At 49.0% G+C, this 19408-nt stretch overlaps 1 protein-coding gene across 6 annotated transcripts in view; it reads left to right on the forward strand.

Moving 5' to 3' along the window:
* Positions 1 to 19408, forward strand: part of MSI2 (musashi RNA-binding protein 2) — a 357761-nt gene that overhangs the window by 218162 nt on the left and 120191 nt on the right. For all 6 annotated transcript variants that reach the window (XM_004684404.2, XM_012726498.1, XM_012726499.1 and 3 more), the window contains one exon: positions 16360 to 16408. In XM_004684404.2, the coding sequence (XP_004684461.1) occupies positions 16360 to 16408 (49 nt within the window). The remainder of the gene's footprint in view (positions 1 to 16359; positions 16409 to 19408) is intronic.

The following is a 19408-nucleotide window of genomic DNA, read 5'->3' on the forward strand; positions in this document are numbered from 1 at the left end:
CCCATGACTGCCTCAGGCTCTGACCTGCCATGGCACCGTGGGCGGCACAGGCTTACACCTGAGCCCACAGTCCCAACTGGCACCACGGTGCCTCCTGACCATCTGGGGAGGGTGGTGTCGGCAGAACCCGCGTGTGAGCACTCTAGCTCTCCTCCGTGCACTGCTGTTCCCTCAGGACGGAGGCCCAGCTGTTCCTGGCTCTCGTGAGCCGGCCCTCACTGATGGTGGCCTGGGCTCCGCATGGACTCCCTGGCCAGCTTGCTGCCACCCCACTCCTGCTGCAGCACCAGGCCCCCGTGCCTTTGGACATGGGATGCCTTGCATTTCCATGACAAACTTCTGTCTCTCTCAGCCTAGTGGGTTTAAAAAAAAACAAAAAAGATTTATTTATTTATGCATACAGAGCTGGGGTACAGGCCAGAGGTGCAGGGGCGGTGAGAGGATTCACCAGAGACAGAGTGGGGAGCAGAACAGGCAGATCGACGAAGTACACTGCTGAGGGGAGCAGTGGGCGGGTCAGGAGAGGTCTGCCACGCCATGTGGTCACCTCCCGGGGCAGGTGGGAATCGAACTCATGCGGCTTTCGCTTCTTAGTACTGTGCTTTAATCCACTGCACTAGTGGGTTTTTATCATGAGTTTGCAGCCTAGTGGTTTTTATCATGAGTTTGCAGAGCCCTTGAGGCATGAGTGAATGTATGTGCCCCTCGGCAGGCTAACCCCCCCACCCCAGATCACATGGCACATTCTGAGCCTTGTTTGTCTCTGTCCATCTGCACCTCAAGGGCAGAAATCAAGTCTCCCTTACTTTAAAATCTTCGTGCCCACCATCACAGACATCTGGGGAATGGATGAGTGGACTCTGAAGCAAGTGACACACTCCTGGTGCCCTCAGTTCTTTCTAGGCTAAGGGCTGCCCACTTGCTGAGGGGAGGAGCTCCTCCCTCCAGGCTGTTGGGACTATTAGGCTCTGAAGTCCTGTCACCCCCCTCCCCCGCCACCCCCCTTCCCCTTTTGGCCTCTGAACTTTGGGTGGAGTCTTCTTTCCGCACAGACTGCCCCAGAAAGATCATCGCTGCTGTTGGCTTCCGACTCAGATCCAGAGGGTGACCTGGGCGAGTGAATTCACTCACCACTGAACTTAGAATTAGAAGCAGAAGAGTATGAGTCAAGACTTGGTGGTACATTCTGGGAGCTGTCTCATCTAGCACAAGCCTGTTTCTCTCTTCGCTGTTTTTTTAATCCTTCTGAATCCTCACGGTGGAACGTGACCGCACCACGTGTAGTCCGACAGGTGTCAGAGAAAGCAGCTAGTGCAAGCGTGTCATTTCACCCTAGGTACTGCTTGCTCTAGTAAAGCCAGCCTCTCCCCTGGTTTTCATTTCACTTGATGCCAACATCCTAACGGATGAAGCAGGAAGGGCTCAGGTATGATGAACAATCCTAGTTATTTCTCTTGACCAGCAGCTCACTGATGTGAGCGTGATAGAGGATGACAGCTATTTAGCTCTTCATGTAGGCCAGAATGCTACCCTGAATTCATTTCCCATAATGCTCATAGCAGCACTACAAGGGAGGTACCAACTTAGAGAGGATGTAACAGTGGCACAGAGAGGTTGTGTAATCTGCCCCAGGTCACGCAGCTGTTGAGCCAGAATCTGAGTGGAGGGAGTCTGGCTCCAGAACTTCTGGCCTTTCCCACTCTTTCCCACTGCCCAGCAGAGTTGGGGCCCCAGGTGCCCCAGCAAATGCTGTTTTTGTGTGTGCTTGTATCATTGGCATAAGAATGGTGCTGGCTTGTATAAATCTAGCATCTAAGACAGGATCTTAGGTCCACTATCACATTTTATCATTTGAGTTCAAATTAGTAGTGGTGGTTGGGGGGCAAGGGTGGAGAAGGGGGCCCTTTAGTATCTTAAAGTAGCCCGCCCTGAGCTCTCAACCTCGTCTGCCTGCCTTGGGTCACCTAGCATGGTCAAAGGCAGTTTCTGAGTGCCACACAGCACCTGAGCTCTGCGGAGGCATCTTGGCCTAGACATTCCAGTCATTCTCTTAGAAGATCCCCAGCCCTGGAGCCAAAGAGGGAAATTTCACATCTGAGCAGTTAAGGAGCAATTTACTTCAGGGCAAAAAGTATATAAGTGAATTTGCCAAAAATCTTCATGGGGCATCAACCTTGGCAGAAGCAAGCCCCAAGAAGAAGGGAAGGTTCCTTGTATTTATTTTTATTTTTCGTTGCAATGGAACCCTTAGACTTGGCAGGGAAAGGAGTTCTCACAGTCTGGCGTGTGGCAGGCATTTGTCTTTGTTAATTTATATGGGGAGGGTAGTACATCTATGGGACGTGCTGTGGGCTTCTGTGCCATTTCACACGGGTATTTAAAGTAACAGCACCTGACAGTTTACCAGAGCTAAGAGGTTTTTCTGCTTCAGAAAGCAAAATATTGTATGAGTTGTGCAACATGTATAAATGATTTGAAGAATTAGGGTGCAGCAAATAGTACCGTTTTCAAAAGAACCAAGGACTTCATTAAATCATAAAGTTACCTGGTGGTGGGAAGGCCGGGGTGGCCAGTGGGGTGCAGCACAGGTGTGCTGTGTGGCCTGTCATCCTTGTTTAATTTCCTTTTTCCCTGGTCCCAATTTGAATTGCCAAAATATGTTAGATTGCAGTGCATTATTTCATTTGCCTGCTTTGTAATTCCTCTTTACCTCAAACAGATGAAAAACATGGCACTAAAGCAAATTGACAGCTCTTGAAATGAGAAAGATCTTTATCCTTCAGAGTGTTGATGTAGAAATAAATGAAAGAAAAACATGCTTGTTGGGTCTTGAAGCAGCTGAATTGGTTCTTTTCCCTTTTTTTTTTTTTTTTTTTTTAAAGAACAGAGGAGGGTTTTTCTCTCCTCTGTCTTGTCCCCCCTTTAGGGCATTGTGTGACTTGGGGATTAAGAAGGACGGTTGGTTATTCTGTCAATACCAATTTGTGAAGATCTGAGTCATGATTTGAAAATAAGGAGCAGGACAGAGGTTTCCAACCTCAGAGTCAATAGAAGGAATGTGGGTCTCTTGGGTTGACCTCATTACTTCAAAAAACTTATATGGCATCATAGTTGCCACACCCCAAACAGTGTGAGAGCCACTAAAACGCCAGGCATGCTTGCTTTAGACAGTGGTCCCCAACTTCCTCTGCTCTGGTCACCCCATGTAGCCAAAGCCCCAGTTTGCACTCTGAAGCCCCAGCTTAATAGATCTTCACACCTCCAGTCTCACAATAAGCATAATTTGTTATCTGAAACATCTCCAAACATAACATCGGTGTTTCAAAAATGAAATGATGGCCTAAAAAAGAAAAATTGGAAACCACTAGTGGTAAGGTTCTTTTCTAGCTGATTTTTTTTTCTTTATCCTGCAAAATCTTTCTGAAACTCTATCAGAAAGCATGCATTGTGTGTTCCCTTTTGTATTAGACACTCTGGTAGGGGCTGTGGGTTGCAGAGCTGTGTATGAAATACCCTCAGGATCAGGGAAGATGAGGAGGCAGGGCCTGTGGGAGCTGGCTACCGTGTAGACACTCACATGACAAAAGACTACTTCAGAGGTCTGTGTGTCCGCCCCAAATACAAGACATCGGCTAGGGACAGGTCTTTCTACTCTATGTATTTTAGTTATGCCTGCTTTATCCCAATCAAGAGAAATTAGGACAGAATTACTTGCATCATAAACTGATCTGCTGCTGAGTTTATGGAAATAATGACTTCTTATAGTTTTAAAAAATTGATTATTATAAATTTTTATTTTTAAATAGTGCAGGGCCCTCCCTGGTGGCTCAGCAGGTTAAAGTGCAGCAGCACTGTGAAACTTGCTGCGGCCACTTTTAGTGCGAGTTCGATCCCCACCCTGGAGGTGACCCACATGGTGTGGCAGACCTCTCCTGTCTCACCCACTGCTCCCCTCAGCAGTGAACTTTATCAGTCTGCCTGTCCTGCTCTCCACTCTGTCTCTGGTGAATCCTCTCACTGCCCCTGCACCTCTGGCCTGTGCCCCAGTTCTGTATGCATAAATAAATAAATCGAAAAAAAAATTAAATAGTACAGCACTCACAAAAAGTTGTAGAAAACAGTGCAGGGAGCGCTGTGTACTTTTCACCTCGCTTCCCTCCATGGTGATCTCTCTCAGAACGAAGTGCATTGTTAAAACCAAAAGTTGATGTCGTTAAGAGTTTTAATGGGCCCGTGTGTGCGTGTGTGTGCATGAATGTGTGAACACACACACACACACAGTTCTTTGAGGTTTTATCAAAATACAAGTGACCACACTCAGGATACTGAACTATTCCATCACCACCAAGAAACTCAAGAAATAGACACCCCTTTCTCCCACCCCTCGTCCCTGGCAACCACTAATCTGTTCTCCATCACTGTAATTTTGTCATTTTGAGAATGTTGCAGAAATGGAATCATACAATATAGAACAAGCCTTTGAGACTGACTTTTTCAGGCAGCATCCATCCCTCAAGATGCAGCCAAATTATGGCCAGTAGTTTGTTTCCTTTCATTTTCTGTTGTGTCTGCTCCTCTGTGGGATGTAGCACACGGTTTATTCTTTTATCCCCCTGTCTAAGCTATGGTGTATTTGCATATAGTTCGCTGCAGTACAGGGCATAAAGCAAGGTACCCTTTGGAGAAGAAACCTCACTCATCCGTACTGATTGCACTAAATTGGAATCTGTGGTAATCGATACAAAGCCTGTTATTCCATTATCCAGCTCTCGCCTGACCAGTATTTGTTGAGAGCCTGAGGGCCTGTGTGCTGGTGACAGCATTTACTACTGGCCAAGTGCTTTCCCGTCCCTGGTGTCAATAGTTCCTACTTCTCAAGGCCGGGTGGAGGTGGACAGTGACCACCCCACCAGGAGAGCCAGGTGCCCGGCCGTACCTTGCTCACGCAGGTTCAAATCTGGACCTTGTGATGCCGCCTCAGGTGCCTTTCACACCACGGCTCCTGCGTTGCCTGGAACCACAGAATCACTGGTCAGTTTACCCTTCTGGTAGAAGAGTGAGCTGGTCTCATACCTTTGGGTCCTTATTGGCGCAACAATTTTATAGTCCTTTCTGGACAAGAAGTAACTTAGCCAAGTGACTGAATCCTTAACCTGTTGCTACACTTGAACTTTGCTCTCGGCAGCATTTTATTAACCTGTATTGGAAGATGCTTTGGGAACTTAAAAGTAACAGAGTGGAATTCCTTTAAAAGCCGCCTGTACTTCAGACCTGCCTTCTCTTTGTTGATAGTTAACAAGGTCCGTGGGGTCAGGGCTTGAACTGAACAACCCGCATAGGGTCTTTGACCCAGGATCCTGGGGGTGACTTTATAGAACAGGGGACCCAGGATTGGGCTCTCAGATGGCCTGACAGGTTGGGGGCTTTTTCTGATGCCAATGAAGCTTTGAAGCTTTGGGTGGGATGTACCACTCAGGGGTCTGTGCAGGTCACAGAGCTCTGGCCTGTACCCAAATTGGGCTTCAGATCAGAGGAAGCTGCTGTTCCTGGCGTCTGAGTGCTACTGCTGCTGAGTTGAGGCCTGAGCCCAAGGGGCTGATGCAGTGATGCTCTGGGTCTTTGAAGCTCCAGGGAGAGTTCAAAGGAGTCTTGGAGAAGGGATTCCTGCACTGGGTGGGAAGTGGCCAGGTAACCTCTAGGTCACTTCTACCTCTTGAATCTGTGATTGAGACAAATGAAACTTCCTCTCTTCCAGTTTTGGATATGGTCCCCAAGACCCAGCTGAAACCCTTAGAGACTCAGAGCCGTGGAGGGCAAAGAGCTGAGGCTTGCCCCTCCCACGTGGGCATGGCACCCTGGAATCTGCTCGACACCCGCTAACAGGGACAGCTGGGGAGAGGGAGGCCCAAGGGTCATTCTAAAGCTGCCTCTTTTCATCTCTGTGTTCTGCCACCAACTCAGTGTTGGACAGACAGCGGCACTTTGATAAACATTGGTAGACGAGTAATTGTGTCACCTTGGCAAAGTTCTCCCTCTGCCTCCTGCATCCTCTGTCCTCACCAGTGTCTATTCAAGGACACAAGATCCCACCTTTCCAGGTGCAGGCGAACCTTCCACCCCATCCTCAAGCATGCCATTTACTCTTAATGTTTTTCACACAGAAGAATAGCGCAAATGCCCACAGGGGATTGAAATCAGGATTGAAACCTAGACTTTGCAAGTCTACAAAGCTCCCTTTCCCCTCTCCCCTTGCTGAGCGGGTGGCTGTAGCTACGCTTGTCACCATTTGAGATTGCATTGGCCACAGGAGATGTGGATGATTTTTCCATTTGGTCCTGATGTTTATTTCATGCCCATCAATATCAGCCCGTATTAGGACAGATGAGGTGGTTATTTACAGGCTGTGCATTTTCACACTTGGTAATTATAAACCCTTCCCCTGTTCGGTCAGAGTCGTGGAGATCTATTTTGGCAATTAGCAGTTTAGTATTTGTTTAATGGGAATGCAAGAGAGTGTTACGGCACATCAGTGCTCCACTAATGATTTGCCTGTCTCCTCTGGAGCTGGCAGGTTTGGGCCTTTTTCACGGTAGGTGAGGGCTGATGGGGAGAGGCTGGAAGTGGGGAGACAGGAACATTAGGCAGCCTGCCTGCCTCTCCCCCCACCCCCAGCATAAACTTGCATGCACGTACACACACATCTCAACCAGTGCTGTAAACGGGCTGTGCTTCCAGGGCACAGCGGCCGCCGCTCGAAGGCGCCTCACACAAGAGGCCGTTAGGCCAGATGCCATTTCCGTGTGACAGCTGTCAAGCCCGCCAGAACCAACTGCTTCTCCTTCAGCAGCTCACGCCCGTCCTCTTCATGGTGTTCCTCTCCCATCACCTCCCTTCCTTCCTGGCTCCTTGTCTAAGCCCTGGCTTAGCTTCTCCCCGAGCAGGCCCTGGGGCCCTGGGACCCTGGGCTTTGCTGGCATAGCCAGAACAGAGCACTGCCCCACCATGCCTTGCACAGGTCCACTCTTGCTCTCCTCCAGCAGGGTTGAGATGGAGGGGCTATTGGACATACCAGCTCTGTTAGTGACTGTCCTGGGGATGACCCACTGTAATGGAAAGATGCACAGTACTGGCTGACACACACCTAAGTGCACAGGCTCCACAAAGGGATTGCCAGGGTGGGCAATGACTTGGACGCTGTCTGTGGTAATGAGCATGCCTTTGGCATTTGGCTTTCACTTGCCAGCAGTTAAGCCGGCACTGGGAACATTCCCTGCATCTTTAGCGCCTACACGTGGCAGCAGCTGCCGTGGGGCCAGCCCTAAGCTGAGTTCTGTGACTCCGGCATGTCCAGCTCGGTGTCTGCCTGCTCTCTGATCTCTGCTAGGTGATCTCTGGACATCTAGAAGGAAGAGAACCTTCCTTCATCCTCCTTTTCCTTTTGCTGCTGTAATCCGCCCTCCTCTTGTGAGCCCACCCGTATATGACTGTCTCCCTGGGCACCCAGCACCTCTATGAATTTTGTGGTCGAGTTTTAGGGCAATGTTTGCCAGCACATTCAGGACACCGTGCACCATGCTGAGCCCAAAATACCAGTCAGTGAAGGGAGACCTGTAGGGAGGCACAGAACACCTCTGGTTTCTCCGCATTGACTGATGCCCCAGGCATGTCACTTGATTGCACTGAGCCACAGCTTCCTCACCTCTATAATGGGTATGATAACATCTGCCTCAGAGCTACTCTGATAGGTAAATGAGCTTTGCAAATCACCTATTCAACTCCAGTAAATAGTAGCTATTATCATAATCTTTATTTCAGGGAACTTGGTATTTCATAACTGAGAGCCTCACAGTTCCTTGAGGAATCTCTGAGGAGGATGCCTTTTGCCTTTAGGTAACTAAAATGTCAAGTTCCCTGGGATGGCACAAGTCACCTTGCAGTTCCCACAGGCAAGGATCTGTTTGTTAATTTTGATGAATGCCAGTTAAATTTTTGTTGTTGTTGTTGTTAAGTTAAATGGGAAAGTGGAATGACTCCACAGGAATAGAAAGAAGTGGGAAAAAATGGGGCTCAGTAAGGAAGAGTCTTAACAGTGGAACTAGAACATTCTGGCCATAGTAACGCTTAGGAACCGTCTGTGAAGAAATTATGAAATGACCTTAATGTCACTGAATTGTATACCCCAAAATGATTTAAATCATACGCTGTGTTAGGTGTATATTACTTCAAGAAAAGGAGTTTAGAAGCTGAAGCAGTATCTGGTTAGTCAACTGATGTCACAGAATGTCAAAACAGACACACTTTCAGGTGGATGCAAGCTAGAATTTGTTGACTCTTGGGGTGAATAAGCACCTGGCAGTAGCCACTGGTTGCAGCCCCCCAGGGGTGAACCCACTGGCATGGGGGAGCCAGGAAACCGGTAACAGGGAGGCAGTGGGAAGCTGAGACATGCAGACAGCCAGTGGTAGGGCGTTTTGGACTCTCAGATGCTGAGTCCTGGGCCCAGCTCCAGGGAGGAAACTGAGGCTCAGAGGATGTACAGTGATCCATCTCTTGAGGACCAAAGCCACAATCTATGGGAAAATATTGGCATGGTTTGAGAGGAAAACAAGTTTCATTAGGTTTTCTTTTAAAAAGCCCTGTGTTTCAATTTTGGCCTTTCTGAGCTACTTCTGGGGCAGAGCCGTGACTCTGTCATCCTCAGCCCAAGGTGAGGAGAGCCCTCAGAGCAGCAAGTGCGTGGCCTGGCTGGCTGGGGTAGACCGCCCACCTGCAGGCAGCTGAGAGCTAGTAACACCCCTGTATTTCGGGTTCAGCTCCACAACTTGCACTGTGATCAAGGCTCAACTTAGTTGTCTGCAACCTTCTGGAAGAGGGGTCTCGACGGGGCTACGCCCTAGGACCTGTGGGGAGCTTTAAATACTCCTCCGTGTCTCTGCCTTCCAGAGTGCTGACTTCTCAAGTCTGGGTGTGGCCTGAGCAGCAGGGGTTTTACAAGTTCTTCAGGTGATTCTGGTGAGCAGCCAAGATTGAAAACCACTGATCTGGACTTCAGTGAGGACTAGTGGGAGTTTCCAGCTTGCCCTCTTCACTCCTTCAGTCTTCCCTTTGGGCAGTGATTAAAGATAGGGCTCACTCATTGCAAGGCCGGAACATACTAAAAAGTCTCATTTCAATAAACTAGTTCCCATTCTGAGCTTTGGGGCAGGAGCAGCAGATTTTGGTTCTGTCTAGGGGGAGAATTGGAGAGCAGTGTCATCCTGCGCCCAGAGACAGTGCCAGGACAGGGCAGCCTGTGTCTCTAGCTCACACCCCAGGCACGTGTGTTCTGCCTTGTATAGGAGTCTCCAGCCTGTTAACTTAGTGCCTGAGTTCATAGTGCATAATAAGGCCTGTTAAGCCCTACACGCTATAGTATCATGGCATTGCATTTAAGGGCGTTTGTTTAAACTAACGCTTGCAGTGTTGAGTGGGAGCAGGAAGAGAGATTCAAGGGAATATGTTCTGGGGGAGGCTGAAATCTCAGTTTCTCCCCCTCCCCATCCTTTTTCCTCCCTCCTTATGTTTGACCGGATAATTTAAGGATCATTTCAAGTACCATTTCCTGCTTTGTTCTTGATATGTGTGGTGTGTAGGTGTGTGTATTTGTGTCCCGGGAGTAGATTTCTCAGGGTGTGTTGGCCACAGCAAAGCTCTGAACATCCTCGAAGAGCAGAGAGTTTGCAGAAAACCTGTTGGGAATTTGATGCTCCAGATGTTGTCCGAGTGGGCTGTGCAGTCCATTTTAACATTCTGGGCAGGGAGTGTTTACGGATGGATCTTACAGTTCCTTCCTCTCACAGTGAGACGCTAACGACAGAGAAGGGAAGTGACTTGTCCTCACACCCTGAGAGCCTGGTGGAACGGGTTTTAGAACTTTTGTGTAACACCGCCTGCCACATTCTGGCCCTCCAAGCCCTGTGTGATCCCAGCCACTCTTTTGCCTTTAGCCAAGTCCTGGAACAAGTTCACTGTGACTCCAAGTCAGTTTGACTTCACTCACTTTGTACTCGGGGAGTGAAATCTGCAGGTGGAAGTAATGGTGATCTGGGGCACATTAGGTTGAGAACTGTTGCACAACCAAATGACAAAGAAGCGCATTGGATCTCACTTGTGGGATGCTGTGACTTGACCAGGTTTCCTTCAGCAAGATACGATATCCAGGTACCTCTGGATATGGTCAGTACCTCTGGCTACTTCTACTGTCACCCAGCAAGCATGTTCGGCTCACAATAAATCTTTTGACTCATTATAAAATAGGTTTGCTCATTCATTAAATGAATTAGGATTAGAGAGGCATCACCCACTGACTTGAGTGCTAATTATTGCTGATTTTCATGGTGCTCATTTAGTGAAGAACATGTTGCCAATTTCTCTTGGCGCTTCCAGGCTCTGTCTCCAACCTTGCTGCTGGGGAAGATTTAGGAGAGGTCCCTTCACACCCTATCACATGTGTTCCACTCGGAATGGGGAACCAGATAGGGTACTATCAATCCACATGCTTTTCTGTACCTCCTGCTCCTTTTCTTGTCTTTAGTCACTGTCTCGTATTGGGATTGTATATCTTCTAATAGAGTGAAAGCTACTTTTTTTTTTCTTTTAGAACAGGGACACTATTTAGGTTACCTGTTGTCACAAAAATGCTATGTAACAGCCGTAAAACCTCAGTGATGGACACTCTTATTTCTCATGTCTAGAGTCCACTGGAAGGAGTTCTGCTGATCTGGTGGGCTTACTTGCATGTTTTGGGGTTGATTAGCTGTCAGCCCATCTAGACTAGCTGTAGCTGCAGCAGCTGAGCAGATTGGCTGTTCCACATATCTCTTGTCCTGGTTCAGCAGGATATGTCCTGGATATGTCCTGTGGCAAGGTACAAGAGAAATCATGCAGAATCAGTCACATCCTCTCAAAGCCAGATCCCAAATAGACATACTACTCTGTCCACTTTATATGTAAAAAGTCAAGCCCAGATCCAATGAATGGGGACAAGGACTGCATCTCTTTTGAGAGAGGAGCTGCAAAATTATAGGATAATAGGTGTGGGCCATTAATGCAATCAAGTTTACCACAAATCTGTATAATTTGTCTCTTAATTGTACTTAGGCTGATGCTTTGCAAATAGTGCCTAATAAATATATGTCACATAAAAGCAAATAAAGTTAACATTAGTTATATTTTCTAATCAAGATTGAATTGGCCAAGTAGTGTAGACATTACAGAAGTCCGTCGGTTAGAAGGAAAGTTTACATTATCCTGGCAGAATGCAAATTATTCCTGCATCAGGTACAGGGACAGCTGGTTGCCACTAAGAAATCTCTCTGTCATCTTTTCTGGTGTGGATGGTTTATGCTGTTGGTATTTTCAGGATTTGGGATCTAGAGGTCAGTAAGAAAGGAAACAGAAACGTTGCCACATCGAAGTACATTGGTTTTATCTGAAAGAGAAATGTTCCCTGTACTGTATTAAGCACTGAGTGTGTGTAAGGAGGAAGAGGCAACCGCTGCTCAGCGTTTTTAACTTCTGTTCTTATTTCTCATCCCTTAAAGCAGTTCACAGAAAGTAAGGTCCATAGGCCAGCAGCTGTATCCACCCACAAAGCTTGGAATGCAAATGTGGCTGAATTAGCAGCTCTGGGGGTGAGGTGCAGACCTGTGGTTTACAAACCCTCCAGGTGATGCTAAATGAGGTTCGAGCATCCTGCCTCCATCCCCTCCGGCTACAGCTACAACCTAAGTCCCCGCCACTGACCCTCAGATGTGGGGTGTTCATGTAGTACACACCTCTGCGGGTGTTCCAGTGAGTCGGAACTGTACTACCAACAGTGTCGTAGTGCCAGGCAGAAACAGATGAAGCTTGTGGAGGGGTGGGGGGCCGGCATCCCCCGTCCTCCTCACATAAATTTCCTGCGTTTTCTGTCACACTCCACCACTGAGGATGCTGGGGCACAGCATTTAAAACCTGCCGGAAAGTACAAGGCACATATCTGAAGCACGTGAGCCTTGCGACAAAGGGTGCCGAAGCTTAGGCAGCTCGCCTTCTGGACCCCTCTGGGGGTCTGCAAGACTGTGAGGCCTGTGGGCCCCCACCCCCGGTGCAGGGGGATTTGCAAGGCTGGTGAGAACACATAAGACGAAATATGTGTGTAGTGCAGCAACCAGTCCGGGGGCCCAGGGCGGCCCTGGTGAAGCTGTTGCTCTTTGGACTCTCCCGGCATTCTCCTGCTCCCCGCTCACAGCCATTGCACATCGGCTTGTCGCTGTTGCGCCACAGCCCCTGCCTGCTGCCCGACAGCCCAGCCTCCAGGCTCGGTGTGCTCCCTCCCACAGCCTGCTCCGGGTGTCCACAGCCGGCACATGTGCAAGGGGCCAGTCCTAGATGCTCACTCGTGGCAGGAGGGCGGGAAAAGCCTGATAACTTCCATTTACCCCACACCATGCTGGTGCCAATCAAGTGGAAGGGGGTGGTGTGGAAGGCGGCTCACATCAGTTCATGAAAAACTCCTAAGCCAAGCATCCCCCCCCACCCTCATGTTCTAGCAGCCTGAAAAAGACCTGGCCTGCTTGCTGAGTGGGTTTCCTGTGTGAGACACAGAGACGAGGGAGTTACCAGTTCGCTTGCTCCAGGGCTGGGCACCAGTTACCTTCCCTGGCCCCTCGCTGGTCCTCAGACTCACACAGCCTCTTCTGTTGGGTTCACGTAGAGCTGTGAGAAACAGCACCGTGTACGAGGCCGTGTTTTTCATTCTATTCAGTCTTTGTATATTCAAATTCTTCCAGTTTCAGCTCTTGTTGTTCTGCCAGATTTCCATCGCACTGATGGCTTCTCTGAATTAATAAGTGTTTTGCAATCGCTGAAAAGTTTTCTCCCCCCAAGCGCTGAGACTTATCCATATTGATTTTTTTTCTTTCTTTCTCTTGCCTCTCATCGCTACTTCTTAGATATTTTATTTTGTAAAGTGTTAATAGAATTTTCCTTTCTCCCCGACACTTTATCTGTTCAGGACGTCTTTGCAAGTCCCTTTGTACGACCAGACTGCAGAGGAGAGACGCTGTTCTCTATCACAATGGTTGCCCTAAAAAGCAGCCACAGCCCCTCCCCCTGGCTCACCAGGGTGGAACGAATGCTGGGAAGGCAGCATCAGAAAACTCAGGGAGGAAAGAAGGGCCAATTACGCACTGTTGAAAGGGGGGCTTGGAAATTCTTTTCTTAATTCAAAATATTTATTTCCTAAGGGGATCTGAGTTTCAGTTCCAAAACACGGCCAACACAGAAGGGAGGCTGTTTTTCTTACTGTTAGGCATTTTCAGCTCAAAATAAGGACTTGGCAGATAGCTTAGAAAATATGGAGATAGGTGTGAAACAGATGTCACATTTACCTGCACGATACCCAGCAGGCCTCACCCCCACCCACCCGCACCCCAGGCACTAGAATTCTAATTGAGGCCTGGGTCTGTGTCTGCGATACCATATGCTCAAGTGTGACTACTCTGTGTACAAACAAACCAGTTGATCTTCTGGTGGTTTTGCTCGAGTGGTGCTTGTGAGGCAGACAGGCAGAAGGCTGGGCTGTGTAACGCCCTCAGCAGGTGCTTGGGGGACTCGGCAAGCCTGCCCAGCTAGAAAGGGGCCCGTAAAGGCGTCCCCAGCTCCAAACGAGCATTACCTACTCCTGTCAGCCCGGTTCCCAGGAGGAGCAGACACCGTGCAAGGCCATTTTCCTTGCAGTCACTGACTTCAGAAATGGGGACCAGAAGGGGAAGGCCCCAGGAGTCTGTTTGTTCAGGCTCGGTTGCTTAGCAACAAAAGGGGGCCCTGACTCCAGAAGGGAATTTTAAGCTAGGCCCCGTCCTTCTAGGTTTGACTGGCCTACCCCCATCTTCCGTTCTTGCCTTGACTTTCTTTACTGCCTATTATATTTGATAGCATCCAGAAAAAATAGATTTGTCAGTAGGCACCATTTTAAACCCCGGTTTATTGCTTCTCCCTGTGCCCTCCCCTCTATCAGAGATTGTAGTCTGGGAGGAGATAGAATGAAGATTCCTTTTTTCAGCTGGCTGAGCTCAGGCCCCAAACTCGCTTGTGGGCCTTTGAGCTCAGATGAACAGTGTTAGTCCTTCCCAGCCTCGTACACACACTGAAATTATTGCACCAAGCACAGGGCCCTCCCTCCAGCCAGCAGTCTTGTTCGCACACAGCTATGTGGGTTGGGTTGTACCTTTACCGCCAACCTTGGACACAAATTGAATGAAGAGACTAGGCTGCTTACCTGGCCTACACAGTGCTTGCCCCAGGTGAGACAGACACTGTGGCCAAAAGATGTGTGTTTTGTGCAACAGAGAATGAGGCCCTAAATATAAGAGTGGAATCTGAAACCAAGTCTGTTTCACTACTTGTGAGCTTCTTGAGAGCTCCATAGTTAGAGTATGAATCCTGAAATCTTGCTAGAAAATCCCGAAGGGTTTCTGGATGCATGGGAGGATTTGAGGAAGGGATCAGGAAAACAGACAGACCACGTCTTTGGTATCTTCTTCTACTTGACATTTCTGAAAAGACTCTAACATCAGTGTATTTGCCTACATGGGCTGCTACGATAAAGTTTAACAACAGAAACTTATTTCCTCACAGTTCTAGAGTCTGAAGTTTGTGATTAAGGCAGAATTTTTTTTCAGAAGCCTTTCTCCTTGGTTTGCAGTCAACCACCTTCCCCTGTGTCCTCATGTGGTCCCTCCTCTGTACCTGTTCAGATGTCTTCTCCTTAGAAAGACACTGGTCATGCTGGATCATGGCCTCATTTTAACCTAATTACCTCTTAAGAGACTCTAGCTCAGGGGCCTCCTTGGTGACATAGAGGTTAATCTCAGTGCTGTCACCACTGCTGCAGCCTGAGTTCAATCCTCATCCAGGGAAGCAACCCACATATGGTGCAGCAGACCTCTCCTGTCCCACCTGCTGCTCCCCTCAGCAGTGTACTTCAGTAGATCTGCCTATTCTGCTCCTCACTATGTCTCTCATTAATCCTTTCACCTATTATACCTCTGGCCTACACCCCAGCTTTTCTATAAATAAATAAATCTTAGAAAGAGAGAGAGAGGGAGACTATCTCCAAATATGTTCACATTCTGAGATTAGGGAGTAGGACTCAGCATATGCCTTTGGGGGAGGGGAGACACAGTTCCACCCATAGCCATACTATTAGTTTCATTGTTTGTAACTGGAAACAATATCCATTAGAAGGATAATTAAGTAAGCCATAGCTTCTCTGTGAAATGTGACCAAACAGGCAAGATAACATTTGCTTATCTCCCACTGTTAGATTGCTGTTACCAAAATCAGGAAATAGTGTTAGCCAGGATATGGAGAAGTTGGAAACCTGTCCTACTGTCAATGAGAATGTAAAATAGCACAGCTGTTGTGGAAAACAGTATGACAGTGCCTCAAAAAATTCAAAATAAAATTATCATATAACCCAGCCATTTGTATACCCAAAGGAATTATAAACACTCCACGTTCATAAAGCATTATTCACAACAAAGTTCAGAATCCATCGACGAACAAATTGATAAGCAAAACAAGGTAAAGAGAAGGAGTGGAGTATTATACAGCCTTAAAAAGAAATTCTGATATAGCCACAATATGGGTGAACCGTGAAGACATGCTAAATGAAACAAGCTAGTCACAAAAAGATAAATCTGTGTGATTCTGCTTACACTGAAGTATTTAGAACAGTCAGAGCAGACAGGAAGCTGAATGGTGATTGCCAGAGGCTGAGGGGAAGGAATACAGGGATTAATTAACAGGTGGAGTTTCCAATTTATAAGATGAACAGAGCTACAGATGAATGGTGGGAATGGCAGTGAACACTATGAAATGCTTGCCACCACTGAACTGTACACTTTAAAATGGTTGAGCTGATATTTTTTACATGATGTATCGGAGTTTTACCACAAACTAAAAATTGGGGAGAAAAAGTAGTATTGTCTAGTAACTGGGAATTGTCTGCAGTGTTGTCAAAAATGTTGAAAAATAAAGAATGAGGGGGGCATTCTATATACAGCATTACTTAACTATATGAAAATTTATTCAAAATGCAATAAATCAGGAATATGGTCTTTTTTTTAAAAAAGCAAAAACTGGATGGACGACACCACATTAAGTGTGGTTGTGCTGGGTCAAAAGTGACTCGTGGCTTTCTACTTTGTATTTTCAAATAGTTTTTAATATAAGCACCTATGACTTCTATAATGAAAACCACCACCAAAGAACTACAGAGTTGTATATATTGGCACAGTCCCTAACGCCGAATCTATCCTGCTTGTTTTGCAGGTGGAGGATGCAATGCTGATGTTTGATAAGACGACCAACAGGCACAGAGGTAAGGCTCCAGTGTCCAAAAGGTGTCCACTTCCTCTCCCCTGGCCTTCATCCCTTCTGACCCGCCAGTCCCACAAATAGAAGATACAATGACTTCCCCAGGAGGAAGCAGGCAGAGTTGACCACCTGTGGGAGATGTATTTGTGAAAGGCCACAGAGGCAGAGTCCAGACCGGGGTAGCTGGGGAGCCATGTCCTTCTTGGGGATTCGTACCTTGCTCTGCGGTACGCCCCACGTACTGGTGCTTCCTTAGTCCTTGCTGAACCTCAGCACTAAGTGATCCAAGTGGAAATTGTTCACAGCAGTGACTCCATTAAGTTCTCAATTTGCGTGGAAGGAGGTGGTTTAGAAGCAGACTGTCAGTCTCATGGACCCCAAAACAAAACAAAAAGCGCAAGCCTTGTAGATTTATTTCGTGGAAATGCCCTGTGTGGAAGCGTCTACGTGACTGGTGTGTTCGCCTATACTCCTGCTGCCTCCACCGTGTTTTAGGAAATGGGTCTCAAGGTGGGGTCCACCATCCCTGAAATGACACGCAGAATGCATTGCGTGTGCACTTTTCTTGGAGAGAACCCTGAGCTTTGCACAGATTAACAAAGTGTTCTCTGACCCCATCCTCCAAAACAAGAGCACATTCAAATATTACTTTAAATAGAAAATTGCATGAATCTGGAAAATCCTCCCCAGAGGAAGGAAAGGTTATGGTTTAGCATTCCGCTCCCCTGTTCTCCGGAAGCTCCTGGTTTCTGGGGTTACTGTTAACAGGGTGTTAATGAGCAGAGCTTCCAAAAGGGGGTGGCAGGAAGCGGCATTCTTGAGAGAGGGAGCTGAGTGAGCAGTGTTTCCTTGCCATTTTGGATTGCATTTAGATGTTTCTAGTGTTGTTTACATTCTTGCTGTCAGCTGTGATTAGAAGCAGTTACCTGCCTGACTGTCTCTTCTGTTGCAAGCGGACAGGGAAAGGGAAGCAGGAGTGGAGCAAGGGAAGCAGGAATGGAGCGGGGGATGGTTGTTTACAGGGGTGGGGGGAGGAGGGGGGAACCCTGAGCATCCTGGCCAGCGTCTTCTGCTTCCATCTACAGCACACTCCAGAGGGAAAAGGAAGATTAGGTGGAAAACTTGGGCATCAGTGATGTGTATGTGGGAAAGAGATGGAGGGATGAGGGGTGACAGTGTAGGGTGTAGAGACGGGTGACGATGATTTGCCTCTGTCCTCTCTATCACCCTGGAAGGTGTCGCCAGTCGGGGGCAGCCAGAATTATCCTCCGTCACCACCCAAAGCGTGCCCGGTCCATCTTCATGGTCTCCTCCGTGCTGCTTGCGCCTGCGTCGTCTAACTCAATCCTCACAACCCCTGAAGGTTGTTGTGACTTGGGGGGAATGTCTAACTTCTGTCTGCCTGTATGGCAGATGTCCCGGGTGGGCCGGTTCACGGTTGATTTGGGCAAATGAATGAAGGCTCTTGGAGCCTTCAGCAGATTTAACGGGTCGTTAATGCTGGGGGGGGGGGGGGGACTGGACAGGTCTGCACAGGCAGACCAGGAACAGGAGGGCAGGCCCGGAAGGCAACAACGACCTCCGCCCCCCTCTCTCCCGTGGAAAGACTCGGGCCCCCGCCTCCACCCTCACAGGTGCGCCCGTGCGTCCGGCTTCTCCGCCCGTGTCTGTACTCACAGTGCGGGGCCCCTCCTGGCGCTCCCCGCGAGCGTGCGCGGCTGGTGCTCCCAGGCCCCTGCTGCAATGACACGTTATCACGCGTGGGCAGCAGAGCCCAGGACAGCGAGGCGGCAGGTGGAGCCATCGAGGCTAGTGCGGGAAGGCGAAGGGGAGTGGCTGGAGCCACCCTCCTTACGGCGCCTCAGGTGGTCTGTGCATGATGACAGTACCCCTTCCCAAGGGGGCAGTTTGGAGAGGGGAGCCAAGCACATGGCCACCTCTATGTAACTGCCCCTCTCAGGGCCATCACCTCCCTGAGGTCAGCCAGAGGGCAGATGCTGCCCTGAGGTCAGAGCAGGGTGAGCCAGGATGGCTGATTACAAACTGCTCTCCCCTAGCCCAGGCTGTTAAGAGGCCTCAGCTGTTGTCTGCAGGGGTGTGGCCCCTCCGGAGTGGCCCTGTGCTCAGCATGGCTAGGAGGCCTGGTAGCCCCAGGTTCCTGAGCTGGCGCCAGGCCTGTTGTTGTCACTCTCTTTTGCATATCAATGAATAAAGGTGTTTTGATCTCTTGCTCTGTGTCAGGCCCTGAGCTGGAGGAGTAATTCATCTCCTTCTACCCTCACAGCTATGCAGGGACTGGGCTGGGCCAGTGACTGTCAGATCAGTCAGCCAGTAAGTGACAGAGGAGGATTCGGGCTATGGACTCGGGGCTCCCTGCGCACAGTCCCAGAGGAGGTGCCAGGCAACATTCTCCCCTGTTTCTAACCCAGATGCTTCTGGCTGTGGGTGAAGCCTCTTTCCCAAGGTACAGGATGCAGTTGGGGGTGGGGCACACCCCTCGGTGACTGGCCAAGGGGAATGTTTCCTTCTACAGCCCAGTGCCCAGGTGGCTTCAGGGACACCCTTTCTCACAACCCCATCAGAACCGCTGGTGAGCATTAGCAGGAAGGAGGTGGGCATACCAGTCACTGGTGCATGCCAGGTCCTGCCCCCATCACGGCAAGGCCTTGCCCAAGCAAGGCCTTCCAGAGTTTAAGATGCCTGTGGTGGACGCAGGCCCACTGACATAATTCCTGGAGCCAAGACAAAGGACAGGCCGGGTCTCTTATTCAAGTTATTAAGACTGTTACGATGATAGCGGAGCGTTCAACCAAGAGTGAAACCTTCTGAGCACCGGGCCGTGTGCACAGTCACCCAGGAAGGTCCTGCATGGATGCAGGCTGGGCCCATGCTAGGCGGGGAGGGAGAGGTGGGCCAGGGTTTCAGCCTCCCCCTTGCTCTCCGGAACTCCGCTTCCCTAGTGCTTTCTGTGTAGGAGGGAGCTTGGCCTGTATATACTTCCCCA

Source organism: Condylura cristata, unplaced genomic scaffold (genome assembly GCF_000260355.1).
Source record: "Condylura cristata isolate star-nosed mole 26May11 unplaced genomic scaffold, ConCri1.0 scaffold00017, whole genome shotgun sequence".
NCBI lineage: Eukaryota > Metazoa > Chordata > Mammalia > Eulipotyphla > Talpidae > Condylura > Condylura cristata.